Below are 12,336 nucleotides of genomic sequence, written 5' to 3' on the forward strand. Positions count from 1 at the left end.
ATGGGGTGAGATTTGTATCGCCTGCCAAGCTTTCAGGGAGGCTGCTGAAGGAGATCTTAGGGCCTTGCTTCCTGGGAGGCTCTGGGTTTGGGGTGTGGTTGACCTCAAACCCCGAAGGGGGCTGGGCAGTAGCCAGCAGGGGACATGCACTCACCAAGCTATGAGCTCTCTGAAGGTGTGTCAGCCCTTGCTGGACAAAGAGGGAGGTTTTGTTTTTTCCTTTTTGAAAATCTAGTAGCGCCTTAATGTTTGGGCAGAGCTTGCTTTCTCTGCAACCCCAAGCTTCCCAGTGAGCGGGCTTCCTGGGAGGGGCCCTGTTCCGCCAGCAGAGTGCTCAAGCCAGCACTCATCTGCAATGCTAGGTCCCTTTGGAGATCCGAAATGGAGCTGCTGAATTGTTGTCATGGTTACCTGGGACAGTTTCTAAGGCCAGAATGTTTTCAAGGAGGGCAGCCCTGAGCTGGGTATCCTGGGTTTCTGAGCAGACAACTGAGCCCAGAGAATTGCTTCCCTCTTCCTTCTCCCATTCTCCCAGTCCCTCGCCGGAGCCTGGCTGATCACTCAGCCCTGCCCAACACCACGGCCCACGCTTGCCACGGCCTTCCGAGATCAGGCTGACCGGGCAGCACCCTGACGTGCTCGGGCTGCCTCCTCCCCCTACAAACCAGCACAGGTTCCCGGGCTCATTCATGCATGCAGCTGCTTCTGGGTTAAAGGCATCTGTGAAGCAGTTCTCTGCATTTAATATATTAATCAGGAACTGCCATTTTTGAAAACCTATGAGCCCAGCACTTCACATGTATCTCGTGTAATTTGCCAACCCACTGCTGGAGGAAATATCATTCACATTTTATCTGTGAGGAACCAGAGGCTGGCAGAGGTGATGCCTGGGGCTGTACAACAGGAAGTGGCAGAGCTGGGATTCAAATTCAGGTTGGTAGGTTCCAAAGATAGTCAGTCCTCTTTGCTCCAAGTAATGGCTGCCATGTTAGCCACTGAGAACTGGTAACTCCAAAAAGGACTCTGCACTGTCTGCTGGGCACGGAACATCCGCTAGGTCATGTAAGAAACATGTCCCGAGTCTGCTCCATGCCAGACCTTCTGCTGGCTGCCGGAGACACAGAGGCAAATCAGGCCCAATGCTTGCCCTCGAGAAACTAGCCCACTGACAACCAGCAGCAATGTTCAAAGGGGGGCTCTGTAAGATGCTAGAAAGAGGGCAGCCAGGGAAGCAACTGGGAGGAAGTGACACCTGACAGCTAAGCCTCAGAGTCTGCCCAGATGTGGGGAGTAAACAGCAGACTAGGCCCAGTCCCCATGCCCCAGGTGCGTGCAGGAGAGCCACAGAGATGGGATTCATGCTTGTGACACGATAAGAAAGAATAAAACCACTAAGGCTCTAAACAGGTGTTCTACATGGAAGTGTTGGAAGATGGAAAAACCAGGCAGCAGAAGCTGGGGCCATTGAGGGAAGGTTACAGAAATGAAGTAGAAGCCACCTTTGTTCATAAAAGAGTTCTTAAAGGTCTTTGATCTCTCTTCCCCTACTCTTGCCACAGTCACTTCTGGCTCTACTCTGATTTCTTTTCTTCATTTTTCATTTCCTACTAAAGGAAAACACTCACCTAGTCAACATCTTTAGAGCTTGTGCCAAGAGCAAGGCATTCACCTACCCAGTGGTTCTCAACCTTCTGGCCCTTTAAATACAGTTCCTCATGTTGTGACCCAACCATACAATTATTTTCGTTGCTACTTCATAACTGTCATGTTGCTACTGTTATGAATCGTCATGTAAATATCTGATATGCAGGATGGTCTTCGGCGACCCCTGTGAAAGGGTCGTTCGACCCCCAAAGGGGTCGCGACCCACAGGTTGAGAACCGCCGACACACCTGCCGATGGTCACAGTGGTGGGAACGTGTAACGATGAACAAAGCATACCCTTGAGCAGCAAGTGAACAACCCAACTGAGAAAGTACGAGAGATCGGGGTGCCAAACCAAATAGCAGAGGAATGAAATACTTCAGACTCGGCAAGGCGGCTGTCATTCAGGAATGACTTCATCCTTGCAGGTTTGTTCACTCGTTTCTTCAGCGTTCGTTCCCTGATGCCTCCTACCTACAGGGTCCTCTCCTCACGGAGCCCACAGCTGAGCACAGGAGCATGGACATACGCAACCATTACAATACACAGCACTGTGATACACAAGCACGAGGTGCACGCAGAGCCGTGGATGCTCAGAGAATCCACAAGACAGAGCGGGGTGGCTTCTGAACTGAGTCCTAAAGCTAAACGGGGGTTCACCAGGTGGAGACGAGAGGCAGGGGAGGGGAAGAGCACTGAGAGGATGTTTGAAACAGCTTGGTGTGGGGCGTTGGGGGGGGGGGGGAGTTCTAAGATCTACAAAGGCCTTGCCCAGCACGGCTCAGTGGTTGAGCGTGGACCTATGAACCAGGTCACACTTGGGTTCCCGGACAGGGCACATGCCTGGATCGCGGGCTGGATCCCCAATGTGGGGCGTGCAGGAGGCGGCTGATCAATGATTCTCTCTCATCACTGATGTTTCTATCTCTCTCTCTCCGTCTCCCTTCCTCTCTGAAATTATATATATATATATATAAATTTAAAGATATTAATATATTTATATATTAAATATATTAAATTAAAAAATATATATATATAAATTTACAAAGGCCTTGAACACCAAATTTAGGCGAGGTAACGGGAAACCATAGAAGAGATCTGAGCGGGTGAGGACCACACGATTTTTGTTTTGAAGATGCCCCTCTGCTACAGGGTAAGGTGGGCTGGAAGGGGATGGACACCAGGGCTCAGCCACGGGCGGCGCAGCAGCTGTACCTTTGTGCCGCAAAGGCTGCGCCAGACCTAAGCCAGGCCGGGGGTGGGGGTGAAGGGTGAAGGGAGAGTCTGGGACGTACGCAGTTCTAGGCACCGGACAGCTGGGAGGACCCCCTCTGGGCGGAGCTCGGGGCAGCACGTGACGCCTGGGAACCACCTTTACTGTGGGCAGTCCTTCCTCTCACCCGCGCTTTCAGGGGTCACCACTTCGACACCCAACACCTGGCCCCTTTTCCGCGGTGCTCAGGCAATCCGTTCTCTTCCCCGCGTCCCTCCCTGCTCCTCCTGCCGGGGGTGGCGGGGGGAGATGAGCAGCGAAGGAGGCCTCTGCCCGCCCTAAAGATGGCGACCCGCCGCGCTCAGCCCGGGTGGGGGCGGGGTCCGGGCGGCCGGCCTCACTGGGCGAGGCGCTGACGGAAGGGGCGTCTCTCGAGGGAACTTTTCGACCTTCCTGGGCGGGGAGGGGCGTGGCCCCGTCTAAATTCCGGCAGCGGATTGGTCTCTCGGCGGGTGGGCGGGGCGTGCGCGCTACCCCGCCCCGCCCTCTGCGAACCGGAAGTGTCTCTCGTTCTTTCCAGCTGGTTGTCATTTCACTCGGCTCGGTCCTGAGGAGAAGGACTCAGCCGCGGCTGCGGGACCCGAGCACCGGGAGGCGGCGGCGGCGGCGGCGGCGCCCGCGGCGACAGCAGAGGAGGAAGAAGGAGGGGAGAAGAAGAGCCAGGCGGAGGCCGCCACGACGACAGCGGGCACTGCGGACCGGGGTCAAGCGACGCTGGCGGCGGCGGCGGCGGCGGCCCAGCAACCGTGAGGAGAAACAAAAGCCTTCTAAATTATAGTTTAAAAAAAACAAAAAACCTTGGGGGAAAAAAGAGCGAGAGCGCGCCACGGGGGGAAGGCCCTGCTCTCTTAACGCCACTAGCGGGGTTTTCCTTGCTTCCCTCCCTGCGGAGACTCGAACTGAGAGAACCGAACAAACCGCCCCGGGGTCCCATGAGGGAGCCACACCGCGGAGCCGCCGCGAGGGGAAGAGGCCGAGCCCGCAGGACCGTCCAGGTCGCCCCCGCGGTCCCCGCGCCCCCGGGCCGCCGGCTCGCCCTCGTGCGGTCTCGCTAGTCCCTGCCGATCGCGACCCCCGCGGAGGGAGGACCGGGTGTTGCCAGCCCCTTTCATGGGGGAGAGGAAGCCGGGGGGGAGCCCAGGAACAGCGACCGCAGCGAGACCCGCACCCAAAGCCTCCGGGACGGCCCCCGAGGCCCAAGCTGCACCCCGCGGAGGAGCAGGCGCGGGACCGGGAACGGCAGACACCTCCCTGCGGTCACCTTCGCAGTAGTCGATGCTGACCTCCTCGCCCGCCACCAGGAATTCACCGCCGCCCCAGATACCCTAATATAATCTATCTATATATAAATATATAATATATAATGTTCTTAAATTATTCCCGATTTTTTTAACCAAGCTGCCAAGAAAAGAACGTATTCTCTCCCCCTCCCCCCACCCTTTTAGCCCTATTCTAATTTTTATGTGAGTGAATCTAATCTGCTGAGGAAGACCATATGTGATTGTTAAATTATATATATACACACATAGACATATATATATTTTTTACTTCGCGCAATGCTTATTCTTCTACATCCATAGATGCTTGAGAAGCTGTGTTTTTGTCATTCATGTAACACGTTTTCCTTTGGAAAAAAAGAAAGCGCCTATTTTACTAACCAAAGACTTGGTTTTTACCCTCTTCGTTTTTATTCCCTCCTAGAAAGAAGCCCATTTTGGATGAGATTTGGGTGTTTTTGTTTTTTTTTTAGTGAGTTTTTCTTTTCAGAGACCAGAATTCCAAATCAGAGCTATTTAGGGTGATAAGCTGCAATCTTTGAGCTAGCTATTAATAAGACATTTCAAACAAACAAATATTTTGGGTAGAGGATACAAAGGCGTGAAACATCAGGTTGTCGTGCTTTTTTTAGTTTTTTAATTTTTTGGTTTTTTATTATTGTAAGATTCTGCTCCTAAAAATAATAAATGGGGGATTACGGGTTTGGAGTGCTAGTGCAAAGCAATACTGGGAATAAATCTGCTTTTCCAGTCCGATTCCACCCGCATCTGCAGCCTCCACACCATCACCAAAATGCCACCCCCAGCCCTGCTGCTTTTATAAATAATAACACAGCTGCCAATGGCAGCAGTGCCGGCTCAGCCTGGCTCTTCCCTGCTCCGGCTGCCCACAACATCCAGGATGAGATCTTGGGGTCAGAAAAAGCCAAAAGTCAGCAACAGGAGCAGCAAGACCCCCTGGAAAAGCAGCAGCTCTCCCCCAGCCCCGGTCAGGAAGCTGGAATACTGCCTGAAACGGAGAAGGCGAAATCGGAAGAAAATCAAGGGGACACTTCTTCAGAAAATGGCAATGGGAAGGAGAAGATCAGAATCGAGTCACCCGTGTTGACAGGGTTTGATTATCAAGAAGCTGCAGGGCTCGGTGCTTCCACCCAGCCCCTGACGTCCAGCGCCTCCTCCCTGACTGGCTTCAGTAACTGGTCAGCGGCCATCGCGCCCTCCTCCTCTACAATCATCAACGAAGATGCCAGTTTCTTTCACCAGGGAGGGGTCCCCGCTGCTTCGGCTAATAACGGTGCTCTGTTGTTTCAGAATTTCCCCCATCATGTCAGCCCTGGCTTCGGAGGCAGCTTCTCCCCGCAGATCGGGCCTCTGTCCCAGCACCACCCTCATCATCCTCACTTCCAGCATCATCACAGCCAGCATCAGCAGCAAAGGAGGTCTCCTGCCAGTCCCCACCCCCCACCTTTCACACATAGAAATGCTGCTTTTAACCAGCTGCCTCACTTGGCGAATAATCTTAACAAGCCCCCCTCTCCATGGAGCAGCTACCAGAGCCCCTCTCCTACACCCTCTTCTTCCTGGAGCCCGGGAGGTGGTGGATATGGTGGCTGGGGAGGTTCCCAAGGCCGCGATCACCGCAGAGGGCTGAACGGAGGAATAACGCCCCTGAACTCCATCTCGCCTTTGAAGAAGAATTTTGCAAGCAATCATATTCAGCTCCAGAAGTACGCTCGCCCCAGCTCTGCCTTTGCTCCTAAGTCCTGGATGGAAGACAGCTTGAACAGGGCTGACAACATTTTTCCTTTTCCGGTAAGATTGTGTTCCACTAACAGATAAAGATGAATAAGGAAATGGCCTGGTGTAGTATCCAAGTAAGACAGTTTGAATCGTCCATGTTCCTGTTGGAGCTCTTAGAATATGAGTTACCAGACGTTATTTTGGTAGGAGAGGAGTGTAACTTGGAACAAAATGTTCAGCTGTTTCTTGGGTGAATGTCTCATTGTAATCTTCCCATAGGTAATTGTATGACTTGGCATAATTAATACCAGGTAGCTAGCTAGTGATGTCGTAATTATTAACTGTAATACCTTTCTAGCCTGACAAGAGAATCAGGGTTGGTTTTTCCCTACTTATTTATGTAAAGTACATAATGTAGAGATACCTTTTGCTGGGGAAACTGCTGAGCATTTTCTACCCATATGCAGTAACTGTATAACCAAAAAAATTCCTTTTTCTCCACTGTAAGGTACCAAGTCACTGAAAACCAACCCTTAAATTGTAGTTTTCTCACGCTTACATTTTTTACCTGGAACCTCTCTGAACCATGCGGTGTGAACAGTCTGAACTCATTAGTTTCCTTTGAAACCTCCGCAGTTTCTGGCCTGCCTTGTATCAGCAAGGACTGCTAGAGAAATGATCTAAGTGTCTTCTTCATGCTGATTTATTTGTGAATACTATGAAACTGTAGATCTCAGAGTGACTCTTTTATGATGCCTTTCACCCATTTGTTTATTTTCCAATGTTAACACTAGGGGTGTAGTTAATTAAACCATGCCTAAAAATAGATCCCGGCCAGGATCACTTGTCTTTCTGCCACCAGTGTATCCTTATTCTGCAAGACTCACATTGTTTGATGTTTCTGAATTAATGAGCAGCCGGTCTAGCTGATAGATATGAGATAAGGGGAATTTCATAGTTAATTGAACATCAGATGCCCCACTGAATTTGTATATTTTGGGGGTATGATCATTTATGTGTTCAGGAAATTTATATGAGATAATAAACTAACATTTAATCAGTCCTCACAACAACCCCACAAGGTAAGTTCAATTATTATCCCATTTTACAGATGAAAAAATTGAGCATCAGAAAGTTATAACCTTCTTAAGAGCACACAGCTTATAAGAGTACAAACTCTAGGTTAAAAAAAAGGATTAAAAATATACCTGTATACATACATGCTTATACATACACATGTGCTGTAGGTAGAGGATTATTTTAGATCTCTTTCTGCAAGGGCTAAAACAGATTACGTGAAGAATTATGTTTTAATTAATAGTTTACTTAGTGGTGGGGGATGTTTGCTAAGAAAACACTGTGCCATTCCAAGGAATGAAATATGCCCTCTCCAAGGATTCAGGTGTAATGGTTAGAATGTATCTTAAAATATTTGGTTAAATTTAGTTTTAGATTCTTTAAAAATAATTTTTTGCCTAAGGATCAAAAAGCTCTGTTGGCTTCTGTTTTTAGAAAGGGATTTTACTCAAACCAAAGGGAGCAATTGTGTTTCAGTGGTCAGGTAAAAGGCCGTTAAGACATTGACAATCTCATGAAGTCTAGTTTTAAAAAGTTACTTTTGACATTCCTTTGAACATAAATTTAAGGGAAATTTAATGCAAAGGTAACTGCTATGAGTTACTCATGTATTATTGCTAATTTAAAAAAAATCTAAGGTGGCATTTTATACATTTTAACTGGATTAAGATTGGCTCAGAATTGAATATTGAATACACTATTCTTTTTTATTTTGCTACTATACACTAATGGAATGGCTCATGGTTTATTGTCCATTCTCAATTTACTAACTTTGATAAAGGTTTGCTTTGGGAAAAGTAAAGATTTCAGAAAATGAATAAACTACATGTGTGCACATGAATAATATTTTTATGGAGCTAATGGAATGTGTTTAACAAGTGAAATCTTTTCCATCAGATGGTTTCTATTAAGTTGGTTTCTGAAATAATAAAATAGGCTAGGATTGTTACTAAAATATATTGTGAGAAACTAACTCATCCCTTGGAATTGTTGTCTATTATGCTAAGGATGGGAAAAAGGAGTCAATATACCTGGCTCAAATGTGATAGGATTAGAAAGTAAATTGCTCATTTCTCCTCACCATCCCCACAATTTTTTAGAGAGATTGAGGAGTGTGTAAGAGAGCAGGAGAGCAAGCGCGCATGCACACACACACGCATGAGTATGCAGGCTCTGGCATTGGGGTGATTTGAAAGTCACAATAAAAATAAGTGATTTGAAAACAAATCTTTATAACAAGAAATTCCTAATTGGGTTTTGAAAATATCATAACAAGTTAGTAAACTGACTGCTGTGGTGCTTACTGGAATGAATGTAGTTCTGTGTGTTTGTTTTAACAAGAATTCTTGTGAATTAGTTATTTGGCACAAAAAATAGTTTCAAATTGATATGAACTAGATAATTTTGATATGAAAAACCTTGAAGGGACATTTGACTGGGAGCCAGGAGACCTATGTTGTGGTCTTAGCCCCATCAGTCAGTATCATAGCATTGGGGGGACTCAGTTTCTTTATAAAATGTGGGGGGTGACTTTCTAAGTTCCTTTTGATCCTTAAGCAAAGCAAGATACTGTGGAATTTACTACCACAATCCACTCTTTAAAAAAAAACACAAAAAAAAACACCACTACTCTCTTATTTAAATTTATTTCTTTGAGCACTATTAATTTTAGGAAAGACATTTTATAGATATTAGTAATTCAGTTTTGATTGCTGTTCCTTAGATGTAAGAGAGATCTTTAAATTTACCACAGACATTACAGGATAGAGCTACTTTATAACATTGGTATCCAATCAAAGACTAGCATGGTATTGTTTTTTAAAAGGAAATAACTTACCTGAAATGTAACTAATACTAAACAATGTTTATTTAATTTAAAATTCATCAGAATGGTTTTTATGTTTGTTTAATGCAGGTTTGAGTACCATATAGTGAATTAAAAATAATGGCAACATTTTTAATGAGGTGGGGTTTTTTGGGTTTTTTTTGGCCAATCTTAACCTTCTCTTTTATCTATGTTTATGGAGCAGGAGCACAGGTTCCAAATATGTGAATAATCTTCCAGATAACTGATATTCCAAAGCATTGTATTTTGGGATATTTCATATTAAAATTTGTTTCTAAGTTACTTTTGCTTAACTTAAAGTTTTCATTGTGTGAATTCAGATAACATTTTCAAGTCCAGTTTTCAGATACAACTAAATTTAACATATATTTAATAATAGCTAACATGTCTATGATATTCTAAATGTTTTACATATATTAACTCATCTAATTCATTCAACAGTCATACAAAGTAAAAGTTATTATTATTATTATTATTATTATTATTATTACTATTCACACAAAAAATTTGGCTCTTACCTATTATACTACAGTGCCTCTTCACAAAATCTGATACAGGTGGGAGGGATGGGGTATGGGAAGGAAATGCCTCCCAGAAGCACGTAAGATGAGAGGAATCTTTTTACAGAGAATAATTGATACATGCTGCTCTGAAGCTGATTATAGATAACATTTTGAAAGTAGAAAATAATAGAATATATTTATCAACTTCAAAATGTTAAACTTAGTATTCAAATCAAATCTTTTTTTGTTTTTAATTACATACTAGAGGCCCGATGCACGAAATTTGTGCAAGAGTAGGCCTGCCTTCCCCCGGCTGCTGGCACCAGCTTCCCTCTGGCACCTGAGACCCAGGCTTTCCTCACAGCCCCTGCTTTGTCTGGAAGGTCGCCTGGAAGGACATTTGATCTAATTAGCATATTACTCTTTTATTATTATAGATTATTATAGATTACATACCAGGCACTGAAATATAGGTGCTTTTGCATATGTTGTCTCACTTCCTATGTGAGGTTTCTCAGCCCATGAGGTCTGGTTTTATTGTCCCAATTTCAAAATGAAGAAACGGGATCCATATTCATGTGACTACAGACATGATTTGACCTTCACATTAATGGGGGGTGGCGGGGGTGGAGGGAGGAATCCACCCCGTCCTACAAGCACATCCTGGAACTCTGATGTCCAAACCAAATAGTATGTTGGGGCACCACCAACAATTATATTTGACTATAGGATTTCTTTGGAAGGGTGCCTAGATCATCTGCCCTACACAAAAGTAAAGGGGAATTGTGTAGTATCTATTCTCATACTCTCTTATCTTCAGCTCAGTTATGTTCCCACCTCCATTAGCTAAGAACCAGGAAGTAGGCAGAAAAAATAGGGGGACAAAATCTGTCACAAAGATTGATTGATAGGGAGACATTTTAGGACTTAGAGATTATTTGCTCGTACTACAGACACAGTCACCACGGATTTGTTTTCTTAACCAGGCACATAATTCATGTCACTTTAATAGTCCTCCTTGGGTTGTCAATTTATGGATCCTTAAAATTATAAATGCCATCTTACATTTTAAAACAGAAAGTATACTGTGTTGCTTCAGTTCTAAAAGTCATGGTGAGTTATTAAATTATCTAAAGTGCAACCTCATTACATTTTTTGTTTTTAATATAGTTTTAAGAGGGGTCTTTGACTTTGTATTTATTTATACAAGAAGAGAGGAAACTAATATTTTCACTGTAAATTCCAGCAAAATTGAGATACTAGAAAAACTTTGGGAAAAGTCTACCAGATCTAATTTTAGTCTTTTTGTAGAAAGCTTTTTAACTAGGTGTAATTTCATTTCTGATGGAATAGAATTTGAGTTGGGTAGAGTTTTTGATTATATTTTGTTGTCTTCAGAGAAGCCATGGAATATGATCAACACATTGTTCCAGCATCTTTCAGGAAAAAACTGTTTATTGCAAGCATACTGATTGTGTTTTTTGCTATTTGCAACGAGAAAGATGCTACTTACTTAGTTTGTGAATTTATGCTTTTGAAAATAATCCTTATTGGTGTTGATGAGAAAGAAATGAAAGGCAGTCTTAACATTCACATATGTCTACTTTGAATTTTAAAGTCTTAATGTATTTTTCTTAAGACTGTTCTCTATGTTGCTAGAAGGAAAATAAGCTTGAAGATCCACCATCACATTTTTTCAGCACACTATTATTGTACCTTAGTTTTTTGCCCCATCACAGATAACATAACGTGTTAACATGTTTCTCTTTAAGGCAGTGAGCCCATAACTTTAGTATTTATCTTAATTTTTCCTGATAAAACTCATTTTATATGTAATGGTTCAAAGAAAATTGTTCTTGCAGAAATTAAGGTATATTTTACCATGATAAGTTTATAGCAATATGTAATTTGTTTACTTCAAATTTAGTGTTGATTCTCTCATCACATTTTATATTATTCAAACAGAAGGAGTTCCACTTTCAGGTTTTCAGAAAATTCTTAGTAGATAGAAAGATAAAGGTATTGATTCTATTTTTAATCCGTTCCTAAAGGTGAAACTTGAATAATTACTGAGAAAGGCTATTTTGTGAGTCCAGAAATGTAGCAGAGTGAAGCATAGGCTCTGGGTCCAGCCGTAAGTTTGACTCTATCTAAACTCTAATTATCTACGTGACCTTGAGCAAATTGCTCAAATTCAGGAAGACGGTCGTCTCCAGGCAATACCTGACAGCGAAGGCTTACTGTGAGGTCCCTTGAATTTTTTTTTTTTAATTTAAAGCATAGATCTCTAATATTGAATTAAATTATGAAATTAAAATAATTACAAATGTAGCTTGGGCATCTGTGAATGGTTCAAACAATCCTTGGTATTGCTTATTTTTTGCATAGTTTTACTTCTCAGAGAGCTCCTTTTGGATAAACTAAATGCACCCCAGGACAGATAATACCTTTAGCAGAATTACTAAATTTCTTGAAAAGAAGTTTTATAGTTGTATATTCTCTAAACTTTCATTAGCGTCGGTAGCCTGTATCTTTCAGTATTTTGAAAGATTTTACCAAGTTTGTTATTTTAAGAAATTTGAAACATTTGTATATATTACAGAAAATGATATTTTAATGAAGAGTTTGTGATTTCTTTTTTTTGCTAAGAGATAGGAAAAGGTACCATAGATTTGAATTGGGTATATTTTAGCTTTTATCCTGGAATTGAGTTTTGGTTTTCATATTTTTATTAATTTATTTATAAAGCACCTGCTATGTTGTGGTCTAAACATAGGACTAGATATCTCATAAAAATTATTTTGATTTGGTTTATTTAATGTATTTTTTTATCTGTGCTAATCTTTGAGTAATATTGAACAAACATTTTTTTTCTCATTATAAACAAACTAGAGGCCCAATGTGCAAGAGTAGGCCTTCCGAGCTGTGGCTGCCTTGGCCCTCGCAGCCCGGGCTTCGTCCAGAAGGTTGTCCGCT

The 12,336-nt window shown here is 43.4% G+C and overlaps 1 protein-coding gene across 4 annotated transcripts in view; it reads left to right on the plus strand.

The window, feature by feature from the left end:
* Positions 1–4,851: 4,851 nt before the first annotated feature.
* CPEB4 (cytoplasmic polyadenylation element binding protein 4) overlaps positions 4,852–12,336 on the plus strand; it is a gene marked incomplete at its 5' end in the record, with an annotated part of 50,811 nt that continues 43,326 nt past the window's right edge. For 3 of the 4 annotated variants that reach the window (XM_081092938.1, XM_081092939.1, XM_081092940.1), the window contains one exon: positions 4,882–6,006. In XM_081092938.1, coding sequence (XP_080949064.1) covers positions 4,882–6,006 — 1,125 coding nt within the window. Of the gene's footprint in view, positions 6,007–12,336 lie in introns of all 4 variants that reach the window. The other variant, XM_081092941.1, reaches the window with a different exon arrangement.

Source organism: Myotis nattereri (genome assembly GCF_964212035.1).
Source record: "Myotis nattereri genome assembly, chromosome: 5".
NCBI lineage: Eukaryota > Metazoa > Chordata > Mammalia > Chiroptera > Vespertilionidae > Myotis > Myotis nattereri.